We start from the raw sequence: 20,194 nt of genomic DNA, 5'->3' as shown, positions 1-20,194 counted from the left end.
GATTGCAATGAGAATACCGTAGAAATTATCCATCAGGATTCACATTCATTTATTTCACATGATTAGCATTTCAATTAACATTTCCAACATTTTGTTTCAAATTACAGGGACACTAAAAACAAGACGATGACTACCGATTGCTTCCGCATGCGTTACTGTAGCAGCCGTCGTCGTGCGGATGGGGATTTTACAACATTCACGGTAAGAGCAATCTGATACAATTTTTGATTGTTGTTTGGTGGAGTGGTGGGCGTAGTTTCTAGGGATTGACTGAAGGCCTTATGGGCTGTCACAAAGAGGTTTACATCTGGTGGGTAGGCAAGAAGGTTTTAGGAGTTGGCATTTTGTGTTTGTTGGCCGGTATCGGCCCGTGTCTAGCACGGCCACTGAAAAACACGAAAGGGTTTTTGTAGCTTCTCTGTCTGGTGTCGCTCTTTTGATAAACAATTAAGAGTTTTTTATTGATTAGCAATTACTGACCGCCGTTCACCTTTGCGACATCTGCAAGCCCGTGCCCACACTTGGTAGCATGGCCACACGGGCACACGGAAATAGCAGATTGAAGGCGATCACGGCCCATGCCACCGTTTATAGATGCAGAGCCGTGACAAGAAGGACGTCGGGGGAGTTGATGCTTTCTCTTCTTGTTTGCGAACGATGAAGACCGGCGTCCGCCTAAGCCACACCCACCGACCCGCGCCCGCGCTTTGCAGCACGGCCACTCGGGCCTGCAGATGATGACCTCTCGTCCCAAGCTACCGTTTATAGATACAGAGCCGAGAGAAGGAGGACGCGGGACTGGGTCACGTTTGATTTGTTTATAATTAGACATTTGATGCGGAGGATTCTTGTTTGTGTAGGGTGGCTGGGAGGAGAGTGGATGTGGGAGTACTACAAGTCTACAAGACAGTTAGAGGGTTTTGTAGTCTTCGGGTGCGCTTGATACCGATGGCGTGTGGTGATATTGGAGTTCCTTGGACGTTGATACGGGATCAGCTCAGTGGGTTGCATAAATTGCACAGTAAAACAGGACATGATGGACTGCTTCCGATGTTTCACCAGAGCAGAGGCAGGATTCGGTTTGGGCTGAGCTTCAGTCTGTGTTTGCGTATGGCCGTTTAAGTGGGAGTGGCCAGGTCCCTTTTAGGATCTGGGATGGATGATGTTTCTGTGGCGTAGAACGTGAACAACATGGGCAAACAACACGTGCACGACACAGTACAAGGAATAAGAAAATCTGAACAGATGTGTACATCAGGTTGGGGCCACTAGGCGGTCAGTTTTTAGACCTTTTTCCCTTCCTTTTTTAATACTATCCATATAGACTTTCTTTTTTTGTACATTTCAAACATTGCAATCAAAACTAAAGCAATAAAAAAATAAACTTTTCGATTACTTCCGATTGCTAATCGCTTCGTCACTGTTGTCGTCACTGTTGTCGTCACTGTTGTCGTCACTGTTGTCGTCACTTTTGTCGTTTACGTGATCACGCTGAATCTCCTGACGATCTTCCTCGGTCAGATGGGCCAGCATGGCTTCAACTAAATCCTTTTCTCCGCAAATAAACATAAAGCGTATGGCGGATTTGTGAACCCCATAACAATGGGAACTGTGAAGAACTAGTTCTTTCACTTTATTTTTACCCAGCTTGTTAGACACGCATAGCAAGAATTTGTTTACCCTTTCGGGGCAGCTTTTGTTGAAAGAAAGATAGCTACTCCAAACACTAGTTGTTGTATAACTATAGGGATAATAAGGTTGTGTAATGATTTCTACTAATCGCAGTAGCACATCCCTGTCGGCACAGTTAGTAACGTATTCCAGGTATAGGATATTCTTCCAAAAGTTTACAGCCTTTTCCGGTTTCGTATCAATCAAATTTTTTATTATTGCCGGCACATTCTTCATGTCTAAGTGTTCAATTTCTTTTTTCTTCTTTTCTGATAAATGACTTAAAAGCACTTTCAAGAGTCCGCTATCTTTTTGAATTAACACCTGCGTAACAGCTTCTTTTTCTACAAGTTCTTCGACGGCACTTGGGCCTAATTTGACAAAAACGCATTTCAAGAAGTTGTCAATAATATCGTGCGTCGAGCTCATCTTAATAAGATAGTCAATCCAAATGTTTATTTCCTTTGATTTTGTTGATGCGATGTTGGTGATTAGGTAGACAAACTTGGACAAATGGCTTTCTTTCACGCAATCTTCTATGCGATTAAAAACAAATTCGAGAATGTTTCGTGTGGCATCATTGTCATAATTCTTATCTTTTTGATCACTGGTCTCCGTTATTTTCTCAATCACCTGCAGCACTATGATCATCATATGGTGTATTACCTTATCCTTTTTATTTGATAAAAAGGAAAACATGATGTCAACAAGGGAGTCGTCATATCTACATATAAATATCCCCCCTAAAAAATTGGATGTATATATACATATATACAATACATTTTTGATGATTTCATATTCGTTGCGAACGAGTAATTCTTTGACGGCCTTTTTGCCTAAATATTCGGAGAAACGCTCGAGGATTTCTTTTGAATAAAATTGCGAGTAACTTTTTTTTTTTAAATCTAACCAACACCGAGCGAAGTAACTTTTTGTGCCGGAATTCTCTGTTACAAGAATGCGAAATAGCTGTTTACGTTGCTTAAGTGTAAATTTATCAAGGATTTCGCATACCACCAAATGCATTCCCTTGTGTGCATTAATGTCAAATATCCGCTTAATAAAATCATCCAGTCCGTTCAATGACAATATTGTCTGAAAAGTATCATTATCGATCATTTTTGCTTGTTTAATTGATTTCCAGTTCTGTAAAAGCAAGTCATATAAATTCTTGTAACCATTTTCACCATTGACGATGACTTCAAAAACAATGTTGAAAAACATTTCGTCGTTGCATGCGCTGAACATGTTGCGACCTTTGTATTTTTTATTTGCAGCTTTCAATAAGGTGATAAGATAATCTTGCCCAAATATTTTCTTGACGGATTCCAAAATGATTCGAAACATTTGAACTTTCTTCCATTTCATCGCGTCCCACAAGACATTGCTCAAGAATCCATTTGTATCCGTCAAGTATTTCCGCAGCTCGTCCTCGGACAGCATTTCTTTAAGGAAGATCAACATTTGTCGGCAAATGTTTGCGTGTTCACAGGCTGCGGCAACGTACAGGGGCGTAATTCCTGTTTCGTCACTAGCAATGACATTATGCAGCACCTCCTTTCCCAAGTTTTTAGCTTCCGCTTCGTTAGACAAATAACCAATCCATATCCAATCCATATCCATATCCAAGATAACCAACCAATCAAGTATTTGATTGACGGTTTTCTCATCGTCGCGCAAAGCCGCTCGGTGGAAACGAGTCATTCCACGTGAATCTCGATCTTGAAGCGATTGAATGTTTATTGCGAGGTTTATTGGTAACAAGACGCACTCTTCTTCCTCTTCTCGCTGGTAAATACTTTTAAATAACTGAGTGTTCCTTCTGAGGATGTGATGATACATTACTTTCGGTATATATTTCTCCTTACTCTCTTCTTCAAGAATCCGTAAATTTTCCAATATATAGTCGAGAGTTTCCTGTGAGAGTGAGTAATAGCATGAATCGCTGCATCGCAGTATGTAATCCTCAGCACATGGGCAGTCAATTTCGAGTGACTTAACCAAACAATCTTCAAACTGGATTTTTGAATTAGAAAAGGCCGATGACAGGAGCTTTAAATATTTTTTCAAAGGACTTTCGTAGTATTTATTTAAAAATAAAAACTTTAATATATCACAAACATCTTTTAAATCCCTTTGTGAAATTTGCAAAAAAGTTTCCTGTCTTTTGTCTAGGAAATCGACGATAAGCATCACAAATTTTAACGTTTTTTCTTCGTCTTCTTCGTCAGGATCAAATTCGAGTAGAAAACGAGACAATTCTCCCAAAATTTGCGACGTCGCACCTGCATCTGTAATATTGTCATAATAACTCATGAATCGTTTACAAACTTTGATATTATTAAAGTAAAAAGGAAAAAAGAAGTTTTGAAAATTTTCGCGAATAAATTGTCCAGTTACTTCTTTACTAAATTTCATGTCAAGGTAATCACACGTAAATAGAAAGATATTTGAATTGGTCTCCTCAATAGCTTTAGTCAAGACGTCATCATATTTTTCGATTGGGAAAGGTATGTTGTCTCGTGGCTGCACACGTTCTTTTAACATTGAATTAAAAAACACTCGCACTCCACGGCAATCATATGAACCATAATCATCACCCAAAATCTTCATTAAAATTACTTTTCTTGCGGATTTCGAAGTGAGTAAATCGTTGCAATTCTTGTCGTCTTCAGGGAGAAATCCCGCGTACAAATATTTGGCGAACAAATACTCGGCATAGGTTCGATGCAAGAACTTGACTTTGCCTTTATCGGTTTTATCCAAGAACCCAAAACAAACGCCGCCACTAGTGAAGTCTTTTTCTTCTTGACAAATTTCTTCTTTGGACTGAAATGAGTTCCATTTCCCCAACAATACATTACAATGCTTTGGATAAGAAACAATTGTCTTTATTGCCAATTTTCTCAATACTGTTCCAAACGTTTCATTTCTCCATCAATTGACAAGTTTGCTTTGTGAGGGTCAGCCTTAAATTTTTCTTTGCGATAAATTTCAAGTTTCTTTTCCATAAAAAGGGAGTAGAGGTTTGCCAAATCCAAATCATTCTCTGAGATATTTTCAATAAGACAATCGATTGGTAATCCTTGTTGGATTGTATCTTGGAGTTGGGACTCAAAGCACTCGGTCAGCATTCGACATTGTAAAGGAATCCCAATAAAATCACTTTCTCTGTCATTCAAAGTTGTTGTCAAGCGTTCAACTAATGATTTGCTGAATAATTGGATTGGCCCGTCTAGTGACATTTTCAGGTTGCTCCCCCAGTACTTGGACAGACAATCAACTTGATCTTCTTTACTGAATTTTTTGAAATGATATGAAAACTGGAAAAATTCATCTTGTAGTTTTTCCTTTAAATGCGAACGAGTAGTTATGTAGAGTGCGTCCATTTTCGTTAATGTAACAGCTTTAATCAACTGAAACACTTTCGCGTGGAGTTTATCGTCAATTTCGTCTAATCCGTCCAACATGACGACGATTCGACCGTCCGTCTGAAACCGATGACTCAAAAGCGAACGCGTTAAAGGACTGTCTTTGGCAAAAATGTTTGCGAAAAATGTATTAGCGCTTGACTCATTATCTAGAGAAAAATTAAATTCCGCAAGCTCTTTATTGTAATCCACCAAATCAATTCTGATTACCAACATATCCGGGTTGTCTCTTTTTATTTTTTCGTAATAATTGGACAAAGTTGTCGATTTTCCGGTTCCAGCTATACCGGATATAATGAACACTTGACCTTTCCTTCTTTCTTTATTATCTATCAGGTTTTTCTCTGCGATGACACTGTTCGACGATTTTCCTTTTTTTCCCAAAATATTTTTCATTTGTTCCCATATTTCTTTTTTGCGGCTATCTTCCGCAGTTAACCAATGGATGTATCCTCGCGAATCGACGGTGCACTCTTTCTGGAGTTCATCTTTCGTGCATTTCAAACTCTTAACCAGTGGATCATAAAAACTGTTTTTCCAGGGAAACTCCAATTGCCTCTCGACGTAAAGTTCTGGCTCGAAACGTGCAGAGCTGCACTTAGGAATTTTGATTGTACTTGTTTTTATTAATTCTTCGATTGAACTAAAATCAATAACGTTTCCTAGGTCCCTATTTTGCATTAGATTGGCTAAAGTTGTATCGCCCCTTTTAATTAAATCTCCCACAGATTGTGATTGTGACGTACCTTGAAAATCTATTTGCTTTTGGAGTAAGGCTCTTTTGAATTTCTCATTTAGGTCGCCAAAGTTCAATTTATCTTCCACTTCAGCTCCGCCTTGACTAATGATAATAATTCTCTTATTCTGCATCTTTTTTACCAGTTTTTGAAAGAGTTCGTCGTCATTTTCCGTCAAAATTCCGTCCTCGCAAACGACAACAAGAATATTATGAGAATGTTCTGACTTGAGTGTCTTTTTGAATTTGAGATATTTATCTTTCAGACGATGTAATGACGTCATTAAGTAGCTATCCTTATACTGGAAATATTTTTGTAATATGTTGTCATGGTTAGTGATCTGTTTTTCTAGTCTGAGCATTTCAAGTGCCGCAATGACTTTAACGGCCGTGCGTTTTGGCAATGAAGTAGCGATACGCCCGATTCTGTTATCTGCTGTCAACAACAGCATCAATTTCTCTTTCATATCCTTAATTGCCTTGTCATTGAATTCCAACACTTCCTTCAGCTGCTTTTGGAAGTCGATTGAAATGGCCGTCACACGCAATGACTTCAACTTCTTTTGACTTTAAAAATATTTTTTCCTTCTTCCGATGACATGAATTTTGAGTCTTTCTCCTTGAACCAGTCCAACATCTTTCTCAAGATGAAATCCGATTGAAAATCGTTTTCGTGTAGGTTGTAATAATTCCCCACTTCATTTTTCAGTATGTCATCCAGTTCCACTTCGTTGGGTGTGTGAACGGCAAAGACGAGCTTGTCCAAGAAATCGCCAATTTCCTTATCACCAACTAAATCTTTGAGCGATTTATTCGTCTTGCTGATTATTTTTCTACCAAACGATCCGCTCAGCTGAATAGTCAAGTCCTTCCAGTAGTGAATAAAAACGGCGTTGCGTAGTTTCCCTCGAAATTCCAGCCCTTCCGGAGAGAGATTTATTCCGTGTAAAAAGTTATCGGTAAACGATTCCTTTTTCGACGCTCGCCCTTCCCCTTTAATGACCTTCTGAGCAATTAACTCGTCATAAACTTCTTCTAATTTACACAAATCCAACTCCATTGATTGGGTTTTGGGCAAGAGTTTTCTGAGTGATTCTTCGTCAAAGTCAGTTAGTTTCTTGCTGCTATCAACTTGACTCTTTTTCGTGTCATCGCCTTTTAATTCTAATTTTCCCAAGTAATGAACGAACGTTATCTCGGAAAGTATTTCACGAAAGTGACTATTATCTCCTTCCAGAAAAGATGCGCAAAGTTTACCTTTTTTTTTGTCGATCACATTTTCGTCAACCAAAGCAACGTGATAACTTTTGAAAATGGGAGAGCTTAGTGCCAATTGCTTTCCCTCGGTGACGTAGTCGAGCAACGTCTTGGCCAATAGATGGACGTCTGACCACCCTGCCATTATCTGACGCAATTTGTCCGTTTTCTCTAACCGGTAGCGAGCTGGGGTTTTGTTATCTGGCGTTTGATCGAAAGATAAAATGTTATCGCCATCCCTCAAAGGTTTCATCAACTCAATCCCGCTCTCCTTCAGCTTCTTCTCACTGTCGAAGCCAATGTTGGTGCAAATGATGCAATCCTGAACATTTTCCGGGAGAATTCCGCTGTTTTGTTTGATTATATCGCTACAGTACGAACGGAAATATTTCGGGAGACTAAAGTCTCCGTCGTTGTCGTTGAGAAGGTGAGCTGCCGTGATTTCCTTTTCTTCATCCTGTTTGTGTTTGGCCTGCAAGAATCGATAGCTCTCTGATGTTTGATCACTTTTATTGAACTTGAAAATCAAATCATCGAATTTGCCGCCCATTCCTGGGATTTCCGTTCCCAAACGGAATTGGAAACCGGCACCAATTCCTCGAATTAAGAAAAGCATCAACAGTTTCAACTGAAACACATTACCGTGCAAGGTGTTTTTCAATCCACAAGATGGAAGTGTGTTCTCGGTGGTCGATGCGAGTCCTGTAGTAATTCTGGCTTTCTTAATAGCGGAACCTATCGGCTCATCGCCACTATCGTTTTGGTTTTGTCTTTTAGACATTTTACAGGCTCTTAAATTTCACTACACAGCGCTTCAATACGGTCTATTATGATGAATGCAGTGATCACTTATTGAAACACGTACCGAAAATGTCACAAGGGATTTAGAAAGAAATCAACAACAGGCAATCACACAGGAAAAGACACAACTGAAAAGAAGTCAGAACCTTAGCGACTAGAACAAAACAGATCACAATACTGACTAATGCGACTGATATTAATTTGGGCGTGGGTTGAGAAAAATTAAACGCTCTGCGTGCGTATGTCCGTTGCTATTGCATTATCTTTTTTAGATAAGCTGCTGATGCAATCGTACGAAAGTAAAGTTGTGGTCTTGTTGTATAAAACCTAAACTTTGAGGGTTGGTTATCTACGCAGCAAGCTTATCCGTGTAAATAAAAAAAAACCGTGCCTAATGAGTGAAGTAGCTGACAGGAACCAGCGGGAATTAGTAGCACCAGCCACATTTTTTTTACTGCTTGACCAATTTAGGCGGATCGATTACGTAGAGCATCGGCTTTGCTCGGTTTGGTGGGTCTCGCATTTTTCCCTCTCACGGATGGATTTGGCAAATTAAGAAATGAACGTTGGCAGCGCACGCCATGACGCCACACACTTGGAGCGTGTCTGCGTGTGCTTAACTTTTACGCCGTTTATAGGCCTACTTGGAGAGTATATATTAAGTATTTATATAAGTATATATTATACTTGAAGGTGACTTGTTGTAAGAAATACCATTGCCCTACTAGGCGTCTTGCGTGTCAATTTTTAACCGTTTAATTACCCGAAGGGTTACTGGTCAAAGTTTCGTTTGCCGTATGGTTTACATTGGTATGGTTTTTACATGGGCACCCTCAGTTCTCGTAACACTACACAGATGGCTTTTTGCAGTTCTCGTAACACTACATAGATGGATGCACTAGTTTTTTACAATTATTGATTGTAATCAACATTTTTATTACATTTCAATAACTCTACTACGTAGCTGAGGATATTTTACATCTTTTCTGAAAATTTGGCTGAAATCTATTCAGGCGTTTGATCAGACGGAGAAATTGCTACTTTTTCACAGAATATCAGTAGCTGTTATAGCAGACGATAACACAGATGGGAGGGATAAACAAACGATAACACAGATGGCAGGGATAAATAATATTAAAAGTAAACGTTACTTGAAATAGGATAGGATTAAACGAGAAATCCAATCATTTATAAAGTTTCTGCCTATAGTTTTATCTCTAGGCTGATAACTAGGCCTAGTTATGGGCACAATTCCACCAAACTTAATTTCTACCGTCACTGCAAAGTAAAAATTTATTACGACATAGGGTGACGGGGCTCATATAATTCAACAGTTTGCGGATTGCCCCGCCACGAGGCGTATTAATATCGCATTCAATATTAAATCAGGATTCTAATATCTCATTCAATATTGATTCAGGATTTCAATATCTCAATGGATATTTAGAGAATATGAGCTTTAAATAAAGACCCGTCCCCGTGTGGCGTGGGGCGGCGGGGCTCCAGCCCCGCAGCACCAAAGTCGCACGGGTGTTTGTATTATTTGCTACATATATATTACTAAAAACTTTGAGACATTAATTAATCGCACGGAGTTAGTATAAGCTGCATATATATTTACTTAAAACTTTGAGATATTAATTAATTTTTTTAATATTCCAACGGGAACCTTGCAACCCCAATAACGGATGCCTGCATATTTGTCGTAACTTTATATTTATTGGTAAAATTAAAGTTAATTTAAATTCCAATCCCTTCGGGTACCTTGCGGCGTACGTACGCTGCCTACAGTTTTTTTTCAAGTTTTTTATTTGTTGATAACAGATCGAAATCAGCAGATTCGAATTTTTGGAATTTTGAACGTAGTGACAAATGGTGACCACAGAGGACGTCACTAATCGGGTCTGTTTTGTCTGCTGCCCCGCCGGTCTATCGTATCGTTCAACAAGTGAAAGTCTCTTCACGTTGATTCTTAATTGCTGCTTCGTTCAATTTAATTACCCAAGTTGATTTTTGTTGATGACTTGTCGAAACTGCTGAGTGGTTTCCCTTTTTTCCCAGAATCGATTTCTATCAAGTAAGAAACTTATCTTTAGTCCATAACTGTTAAGCGAAATTATCAATCAGTACACCTGACAGCTTTTGTGAGTTGTTTTTGGTGCAAAAGCATGTCTGGATTATTCGAATTCATTTTCAGTTTATAATGTGTCCTTCAGCTCTTATAACTTTAATCACTTTGAAACTCAAAAACTGACAAATTCTAATTTAATTTGGATTAGTCTTCTTAATTTTTGCTTCACATGTAACAGACTTTTTGTACAATTTGGGCTCTGGGGAGTAAAAGAAAAATAATTTGTGTTGACTTATCCTTTTAAGCCTTCAGTATTGATGCTATTATTCTGAAATTCGAGTGCTTCTTGCCTATTTCATTCATTCTTTTGGGCATTGGAAACTCAAGCACTCAAGTTTAAATCTCATTAAATTACTATTAAAGGTTTGGTCAAAGAGATATTGTATTGCTACCACAGGGAATACAGAAGGATGTATACTGTGCTTCACTGTATATTTTTAATCTGTGATATTGTGTCTTTCATTCATGAGGAAAGCACCATCCGTTAACTTTCACACCAGATTTCTTTTGTTATTAGCACTTCAATCTACATTTCCAACATTTTCTTTTCATTTACAGAGATGAGACGACTTCCTCGGGCGTTGTTATTGCGGCTATCGTGGATGGTGATGTGGATGCGGATTGGTCACTTTCAGCAGTCGGATCTAACTTCTAGAATGGGTATGTAAATGTTTTTACATGTAGCGTTTTAAACCAAATTTAAGCAGCTAATCGCAATTCCAATCTTGTATAACTTTGTGCTCTCAAGATCAGCACTTACCTTAGTGAAAAAAATTATGACGCGATTTCTTCATCAGTGCTGTAGTCGGACGTAAGTGATTCCGCGTCAGGTTCTACGGCGGTATCGACGTGATCACGCTGAATCTCTTGTCGATCTTCCTCGGTCAGATGGGCCAGCATGACTTCAACTAAATCCTTTTCTCCGTAAGAAGCCGCTGAGGTTATGACAGATTGAAGAGCGCCATAGTGATACCAACTGTGAAGAACTAGTTCTTTCACTTTGTTTTTACCCAGCTTGTCAGACACGCATAGCAAGAATTTGTCTACGTTTTCGGTCCGGTCTAGGCTGTAGTCGCTGAAAAAAAGATAGCTACTCCAAATACTAGTTGTTTCATTCCTAGCGGGATGTGGCTTGTTAGGTTGGGTAATGATTTCTATTAATTGCTGTAGCACAACACTGTCGGCATATCTAATAACGTATTGCAGGTGTAGGATATTCTTCCAATAAAATGGACAATCATCCTGATTCGTGTCCATAAGATTTGTTATTGTTGTTGGCGCATCTAGCACTAACTTCCGCTCCATATCCTCTCGTCTCTCTTCCGATAGATGACGCAAGAGAGCGTTTACGAGTTTTTCATCACCATTTCGCGTTAGAACCTCCGTAATTACTTGGCCATCTTCGTGTTCTACGACAAGTTTATCAACGGCACTTTGGCCCAACTTCTCCGAAACGCATTTCAAGAATTTGTCAATTTTTTCGGACACGTTTTCCGCACAGTTATGATTCCTGTTGATATCGAGATAGTCACTCCATATACTGCGTTTCCTGCTGGGTGAATCATCGTTTGTTATGCACTTGTCTAAGATTAGGTCGATTATCTTTGACAAGTCGCAGTCTTCGACGAAATCAAAAACAAAATTTAGGATATTCGGGAACCAACAACGGTTATTGGGCTGATTGCAACAACATATTAGCTCTGGAATCAAGTTAGGTATGTCGTTCACCAATTGTTTTGTAATCTCATCCTTTTGATTTGGTAAGAAAGTTAACATCACATCGACCAAACTTTTACCCCCAAACAATAATGCGCTGTTGATGACTTCATATTCGTCGCGAACGAGTAATTCTTTGATGTCACTTTGGCCCAGATTTTCGGAGAGACATTTGAGGATTCTTTTTAAACATACGTAATCTTCATTGCAGATGTTTTCATTATTTGGTTTGAATTTTAAATCAAACCACTTATCTAAATAACTTTCTGTATCAGATTCCACTAAAAAAACCATGCCAAATAGTTGGGGATGAGCGGTAATTTTCTCGAGTAGATTGCAAAACACTAACTCCTTTCCTTTTTGAAGTGCACAGTCAAGAAGGAATTTAATCCAGTCATCCAGTCTGTTCATTGACGACATTTTCTGAAAAATTTTCTCATCCAAGTGTTGTAGTTGGTTGTATACAGAAAACTTTTTGTTTCGGAAAAGCAAGTCGTTTAAATGGTTGTAACTCTTTTCATCATCGATGATAATAATATTTTTTACCACGATGTCGAATAATATTTTATCATAGCATGCGCTAAACAAGCTGGGAAAACTAGACCGTTGATTTTCTTCAAGAGTCTCTGCTTTTAATAAATCGATAAGGTAATCTTGCCCAAAAATGTTCTTGGTGGATTCCAAAACTATTCGGAACATTTTGACTTTTTTCCATTTTATTGCATCCCACAAGGACTTGGCCAGGAATCCATTCGTATCCGTCAAGTATTTCCGCAGCTCGTCCTCGGGCAGCATTTCTTTTAGGAAGATTAACATTTTTTGGCAAACATTTTCGTGTTCACAGGCGGCGGCCACGTACAGTGGCGTGATGCCCTTTTCGTCGCTAGCAATGACATTGTACAGCACCTCCTTTCCCAAATTTTTAGCTTCCGTTTCGTTAGACAAATAACTGATGCGAACAGTTTCAAGTAGTCGACCGACAGTTTTCTCATCGTCGAGTAAAGCCGCTCGGTGGAGATGAGTCATTTGATGTGAATCTCTCTCTAATAGCGATTGAATGTTTGCTGGAAATAGAATCTTCTCAGTGCTCTCGCCTTCTTTTCTTAGCGAGTAAAATCTTTTGAATAACTGAATATCCATTTTGAGGATTTGACGAGATATTCCTTTCAGCACTTCGTCCCTTCCAAGTTCACGTAAAATTCTTAATGTTTTTTCGAAGTTCCCATGTGAAATATTTCTATGGTGAATTCTCACTGTATCCGCCAAAAAATTTGTAAACAATGTGTCATTGGAATAGGCCGATGAAAGGAGCACTAGCAACTTTTCCAAAAGATTGTCGTAGTATTCATTACATATAAAAACCTTAAAAATATGCTTCATTTCATCTTTAAAATTCGGACCTGAAATTTGCCTTAACGCTTCCTGGCTCCGGCCTAAGAAACCTAGGACAAGCTCCAGTATTTTTTTTATTTCTTCTTTGTTTAGTTCTGTATCTGTCAAGTAAACTAGTGGTTGATATAACATCTCGTTCAGAATACGTTTCACTTCCTCATGCTCTGTATCCTTGTCATAATAACTGATGAATCTTTCAAATACTTTGCTATTTTGAGTATACATACTGGAACTTGATTCATCGTAAAAAAACGGATCATGACAAATAGGATTAAACACATTAGAGCTAAGAATCCGACGAATTTTGACTTTATCGAATGCCAGGTCGAGGCAATCACACATGAACATCAATATGTTCGCATTTTTTTCACCGATGGCCACACCCAAAATATCTTCTGATTGTTTTATTTCTCGAGATAAATGAGCCATTGGCACACACTCATTTAACATTGAATTGAAAAAAACTCTTACGCCATTATATGGTTCCTCTACCAAAATTTTGCGGAAAACCATTTTTCGGGGGCGTTTCGACTCAAGAAGTTTGTTATAATTTTCGTTGTCTTCGGTAAGAAATCCCGCGTACAAATATTTGGCGAACAAATACTCGGCATAAGTTCGATGCAAGAACTTGACTTCGCCTTTATCGGTTTTATCCAAGAACCCAAAACAAACGCCGCCACTAGTGAAATCTTTTTCTGCTTGACAAATTTCTTTATTTGTCTGGAATGGGTTCGAGTGCCCCCACAAAACGTTCACATACTTTGGATAGAAAGCAATTGTCTTTATCGCCAATTTTCTCAGATACCTTTCCACATTTTTCATTTTTTCATCAATCAACAAGTTTGCGTGATGATTGTGAGGATCAGCTTTAAATTTTTCTGCGCGATAAATTTCGAGTTTCTTTTCCATGAGGAGGGAGTAGAGGCTTGTCAAATCCAAATCATTCTCTAAGATACTTTTAATAAGAGTAGCGATTGGTAATCCTTGTTGGATTGTATCTTGGAGTTGGGTTTCAAAGCACTCGGCCAGCACTCGACACTGTAATGGAATCCCAATAAAATCACTTTCTCTGTCATTCAAAGTTGTTGTCAAGCGTTCAACTAATGATTTGCTGAATAATTGGATTGGCTCGTTTTTAGTTTGTGACATGTTCAGTTTGCTCCCCCAGTACTTGGACAGACAAGCGACTTGATCTTCTTGACTAAAATTTTTGAAAGTATAAGAAAACTGGAAACATTTATCTTGCAGCGTTTCCTTTAAATGCGAACGAGTAGTTATGTAGAGTGCTTCCATTTTCGTAAAAGTAATAGCTCTAATCAACTGAAACACTTTTTCGTGGAGTTTACCGTCAATTTCGTCGAATCCGTCCAACATGACGACGATTCGACCGTCCGTCTGAAACCGATGAGTCAAAAGCGAATGCGTGAAAGAACTGCTTCTTGCGAAAATTTCTACGAAAAATCGAACAGCACTAGACTCATTAACTAGAGAGAAGTTAAATTCCGCTAGCTCTTTACTGTAATCCACCAAATCAATTCTGATTACCAACATATCCTGGTTGTCTCGTTTTATTCTCTCATAATAGTTGAACAAGATTGTCGATTTCCCGGTTCCAGCTAAGTCAGATATAATGAACACTTGGCCTTTTCTATTTTCATCATTATCTATCAAGTTTTTCTCTTCGATGACGATGCCTTTAGACAACTGGAGATCTCTCGAATTTTGACCTCTTTTTTCCACAATATTTTTCATTTGTTCCCAGATTTCTTCTTTGCGATCTTCTTCCACGTTCAACCAATGGATGTATCCTTGCGAATCGACGGTGCACTCTTTCTGGAGTTCATCTGTCGTGCATTTCATACCTTCAGCTAGTTCTTTATAAAAATTGTTTTCCCAGAGATGCTCCAATTGCCTCTCGACGTAAAGTTCTGGCTCGAAACGTGCAGAGCTGCACGTACGAATTAAAATTTTTCCTTTTTCTATCAGCAACTCTTCAGTTGAATTAGAATCAATCACCTCGTCTGCATCCCCGTTTTCAATGAGATCGTCTAAAGTTGTATCGCCCCTTTTAATTAAATCTCCCACAGATCTTGTTTTACCTTGAAAATCTATTTGCTTTTCAAGTAAGGCTCTTTTGGATTTATCACTTAGGTCGCCAAAGTTCAATTTATCTTCCACTTCATCTTTGCTTTGACTAATGATAATGATCCTCTTATTCAGCATCTTTCCCATGAGCTTTTGATAGAATTCGTCTTCATTTTCCGTCGAACGGCCGTCCTCGCAAGCGACAACAAGAAGATTATGAGAATGTTCCGACTTGAGTGTCTTTTTGAATTTTGAACAGTTTTTTTGTAGGCGACTTGATGACGTCACTAAGTAGCTATCCTCATACTGGAAATATTCTTGCATCATCCTTGTGTGATAGGTGACGGTTTTTTCTTTTCTGAGCATTTCAAGTGCCGCAATGACTTTAACGGCTGTTCGTTTCGGTAATGAAGTAGCGATACGCCTGATTCTATCTGGTGATATCAACATCTTACTAATTTTATCTTTCATCTCCTCAACTGCCTTATCATTGAATTCCAGCACTTCCTTCAGCTGATTTTGGTAGTCGATTGAAATGGCCGTCACTCGCAATGACTTCAACTTCTTTTTACCTTCTTTAAAAATATTTTTTCCTTCTTCCGATGACATGAATTTCGAGTCTTTCTCCTTGAACCAGTCCAACATCTTTCTCAAGATAAAATCCGACTGGAAATCGTTTTCGTGTAGGTTGTAATAATTCCCCACTTCATTTTTCAGTATGTCATCTAGTTCCACTTCGTTTGGTGTGTGAACGGCAAAGACGAGCTTGTCCAAGAAATCGCCAATTTCCTCGTCGCCAGCAAAATTTTCGAGCGATTTAGTATCAGAGTAATCGGATGGTTTTATTCCAAAATTTCCGCTTACTTGGATAGTCAAGTCTTTCCAATAGTGAATAAAAACTGCATTGCAAAGTTTTTTTCGAAATTGCAATCCCTCTTGAGTTTGATTTATTCCCCTAATGAACTCTTTAGTAAAAGGTTTCTTAGTTTTCGTTCGCCATTCTGGAACAATAACTTTCTCTGTGACTAAATCTTTGTAATAGTCCTGAAAGACGCGAAAATCAAATTCCATCGTAGTGGAATATTTCGGCAGATGTTTTTCGATAGACGTGCCGTCAAACAGAGTTAGTTTCTTAGTGCCATCAGCCCGAATTGTTTTCTTGTTTTCCGATTTAAACGACAATTTTTCCCAGTATTTAACGAACGTTAACTCGGATAGTATTTCACGGAACCGACTGTTAACTCCTTTCATAAAAGATGCGCAAAGTTTACCTTCTCCTTTGTCAATCACTTTTTCTTCAACCAAAGCAACGTGGTAACTTTTGAATATGGGTGAGCTTAGGGTCAATTGTTTTTTATCAGTGACGTAGTCGAGTAACGATTTAGCCAGAAGATGAACCTCTGACCACCCTGCCATTATTCGACTCAAGTCGTCCGTTTTTCGCAACTTATAAAGAGTCGGTATTTTATTGAGATTTGCCACTTTATCGAACGTCAAAACTTCGTCCTTGCCATTCTGACGTATCAATATTATTCCACTATTCTTGAGCTTTTCCTCACTGTCAAAGCCAATGTTGGTGCAAATGATGCAGTCGTGCACATTTTCCGGGAGAATTCCTTCAGTCCCTTTAATTATATCGCGACAGTACGAACGGAAATATTTCGGGAGACTAAATTCCCCGTCATTGTCGTTGAGTAGATCAGCTGCCGTGATTTTTTCCTTATCTTCATTCTGTTTGTGTTTGGCCTGCAAGAATCGATAGCTCTCTGTTTGTTCATCAGACGATTTAGCTTCATTAGTATTCCTGACATTCTTGAACTTGAAAATCAAATCATCAAATTTGCCGCCCATTCCTGGGATTTCCGTTCCCAAGCGAAACTGGAAACCGGCCCCAATCCCCCGAAGCAAGAAAAGCATCAACAGTTTCAGTTGAAATACATTACCGTGCAAGGTGTTTTTCAATCCACACGACGCCGGTGGGTTCTCAGTCGTGTAATTGGTTCCCGGAGTAATGCGGGCTCTCTTACTTGCAGATCCGGTTGTCTCATCATCATCACGTTTTTGGTTTTGTCTTTTGGACATTTTTTTTTTTACAGAAGCTAGAATGTCACCACGCAACACTATTGCACACTATCTGTTTCGTGCACGAATGCACTGATCACTTTTTATTGAACACTTGTTGTCTTTGAATTGATTATCATTGACATCCGATGTTTGTAGTTTGTCTTTTTTCCACCGCAATCATAGGAATGAAACACCTGTAGTGGTATCGTCTTCAAAAGACGAACAATCAACACAAGAAAAGGCACACAGGAAAAGATGAGAAACTTTTGCGGACAACGAGAAAAAGTCAAATGCTCTTCCATTATAAAAGACTTGTTCTATATATACGTACGTCACCCCAACAGACCCCCATATGGGCCAATGTCATTGGTATTTAATCTGTGTTGGGACAATTCAAGTGGCCTTCAAGAACTCTTCTATTCCCTTCGGCCTAATACCTTACCGATTTGATTTGGATAAGCTGGAAAATCCGTCCTTGCTGAATGTTGCAGTTAAACCGTATTAGGTTGTTGTTTATCACTTCACTGTAATAATATTCTCAGGCGTACGTTTCCCAAAGGGATGATAAAAGATTGTTTGGAAAACGGTATTGGACTATTGGATGGAATATTTGTACTTTGAAAAATGTGTTCATCGGGTAATCCACGCGCGTCTGCATTCTTATTACTCCGCATTGCGTCGTTTATTCCGTTGGAGCTTAGAGAGGTCATTGCTGCAACTAAAACGTGTCCCCTACCTAATAAAACTACTTTTCTCAGTCACAACCTGTATTAAAATTTAACAATATTCTGGAATGCATAATCGGCACCGGGATTTGGATTTTTTTTCATTACAATTGGCACTTATTCAATTAATATTTCCAACATTTTCATTGAAATTACAGGAATGCAAAACTCATTTGGATGACTTCTGATTACTTCCGCAAGCGTTGTTGGAGCGGTCATCGTCGTGCTGATGCGGATTGGTCACTTTTGGACGGCGGACCTAACTGATAGAATGGGTATGTAAATTTATTTCTTTTTTAAATGTATCATCTCGCAAGTAAAGTTGAACTATTACCAATTTTACTTACGTGAGCGCTTGTGAGTTTGCCCAAATGTTTTTCGCACTTTGCCGACGATGAAATCAGCACTGAAGTGAAATAACGAAGATGAAAAAAAAACAATAATCTACTCATTCTCCTCGTCACTGCTGTAAGGAAGGCGCAAACGAATTTTCAGTGGACGTTGATGCAAGGGATGACTTATTTCATCAGATACTTGTGCGTCAGTATGACGCCACACTTCACCCCGATCTTCCTCGGTCAGATGGGCCAGCATGGCTTGAACTAGACCTCTATACTTTTTCATTAGTAGCTACGAGTTTGATTGTTGAAACGCCGTTGTTGCATTCGTGCTGGACCAGATCTTTGACTTGACTTTTGCCCAGCGTGTCAGCCACGCATTGCAAGAATTTGTCGACGCTCTGGGCCCGTACATCTCGGTTACATTTGCTTAAGAGGTACATACCCCAAACACTCTTTGCAACACCATCGGGATGTGGCTTGTGAGGTAGGGTAATGATTTCAATTAATTCCGATAGTTCGTCGCGGTTGGCACAATTGGCAACGTACTGCAAGTGCAGGATGTTCTTCCAATAGGTTAGAGCCTCTTGCCATTTCTTATCTCGTTGCAATTTTTTTTATTGTTGCCGGAACATTCTTCATGACTTTGAGTTCAATCTCTTCTCGTTTCTCTTTTGATAGATGACGTAAGAATGTGATCATTAGTCTATCGCCATCGTCGCGTGTTAGAACATGCGTAATAACTTGACCGTCTTCGTGTTCTATGACGAGTTTTTCGACGGCATTTTCGTCCAACTTATCCAAAACACATTTCAAGAATTTGTCAATTTTTTCGTTTGCGTTGTCAGCAGGATTATAATTTCTATTGTTGTCGAGATAGACACTCCACATACTGTGTTGCATTTTGATTAAATCATCGTAAATGAATTTTTTAAAAGATGTAGTCGATCAACTTTGACAAGCTGCAATTTTCGACTCAATGAAAAACAAAATTGAGGATGTTGGATATTTAAAAAAAACGGTTCATTTTCTCTTCTCGCTTGTCTTCTTCTTCCCAAGCAATTCTTCCAAGACACTTTGGCCCAGATTATCAGAGAAACATAAAATTTTTTTTTTAGGTTCGTAATCGTCCCGCAAAACGTTCCTTCGAAATCTCCCTTTTAAGTCAAACCACCGGTCGAAAGAATTTTTTGTTCCGGAATCCATTGAAATGAATGTGTGAAGTAGCTGGATACCTACGTACTTTGTTTGGTGGTAAGATTATCAAGGATTAGGTATGCCACGAAATCAGTTCCTTACCGTAGATCAGGTATCGGTATCCGCTTCATGCATTCAGTCCGTTCAGTGACATATTTTTTGAAGAGGATCATTATCGATCCTTCGCGCTTGTTTAATTGATTCCTAGCAGTTCTAGAAAAGCTATCTAACAAATTTGTGTAACCCTTTTCATCTCCGACGACGACTGTTGTACTATACGAATATTGTTATTGACAAAAAATTTTGTTATGGCACTTGCTGAATATATTGCCAGCATTGCATTATCTTTAACTTGACTGCTATTTTAAAAGTTCCTAAAAGTTCTAAATTTACCCTTGGCTTGCACTTTTCCTTAATTCTGTAATGTTCCATATATAAAGTGAATCTTCTCATTCTCTATCAAGTGAAAAATTCTCATTTAGCAAAGTTTAAAATTTAGACAAAGGGATACTTTACTTGCCACTGGAAGCTATTATATTTTTGGAATAGTCTCCAGCCTGTCTACCGAGACAGTTAGAGCGTTGAAAAAATTGGTTTGATTTGGTATTTTGCTTGAAATTTAATTAATAAGTAAAAATAAGCGAAAAAAA

At 38.8% G+C, this 20,194-nt stretch overlaps 2 protein-coding genes across 3 annotated transcripts in view; one reads left to right on the top strand and one right to left on the bottom strand.

Annotated features, from left to right (window-relative positions):
* Positions 1 to 4,041: 4,041 nt before the first annotated feature.
* Positions 4,042 to 17,398, bottom strand: LOC124336882. Its single transcript, XM_046790774.1, has 2 exons — positions 15,235 to 17,398; positions 4,042 to 5,848 (listed from the first exon to the last, which is right to left on the bottom strand). Exons 1-2 carry the CDS (start codon positions 17,300 to 17,302, stop codon positions 4,578 to 4,580), a joined length of 3,339 nt encoding a protein of 1,112 aa, XP_046646730.1. The 5' UTR covers positions 17,303 to 17,398; the 3' UTR covers positions 4,042 to 4,577.
* Positions 17,399 to 18,210: 812 nt separating this feature from the next.
* The window catches only part of LOC124337045, a 42,545-nt gene continuing 40,561 nt past the window's right edge, over positions 18,211 to 20,194 (top strand). For both annotated transcript variants that reach the window (XM_046791063.1, XM_046791062.1), the window contains exon 1: positions 18,211 to 18,284. The gene's annotated coding sequence lies outside the window, so the exon portion shown is untranslated. The remainder of the gene's footprint in view (positions 18,285 to 20,194) is intronic.

The sequence above is a fragment of the Daphnia pulicaria genome, chromosome 4 (genome assembly GCF_021234035.1).
Source record: "Daphnia pulicaria isolate SC F1-1A chromosome 4, SC_F0-13Bv2, whole genome shotgun sequence".
Taxonomy (NCBI): domain Eukaryota; kingdom Metazoa; phylum Arthropoda; class Branchiopoda; order Diplostraca; family Daphniidae; genus Daphnia; species Daphnia pulicaria.
The sequence above is the reverse complement of the archived record's forward strand: the minus strand, read 5'-3'. Positions and strand labels throughout refer to the sequence as shown.

Excerpts from the sequence above, each read along its gene's own strand:
- LOC124336882 (XM_046790774.1), bottom strand. The coding sequence starts at position 17,302 with ATGTCCAAAAGACAAAACCAAAAACGTGATGATGATGAGACAACCGGA. Across the intron at positions 5,849-15,234 it reads AAAGCAAATAGATTTTCAAG|GTACGTCACAATCACAATCT; the intron begins GTAAAACAAGAT and ends TAGATTTTCAAG.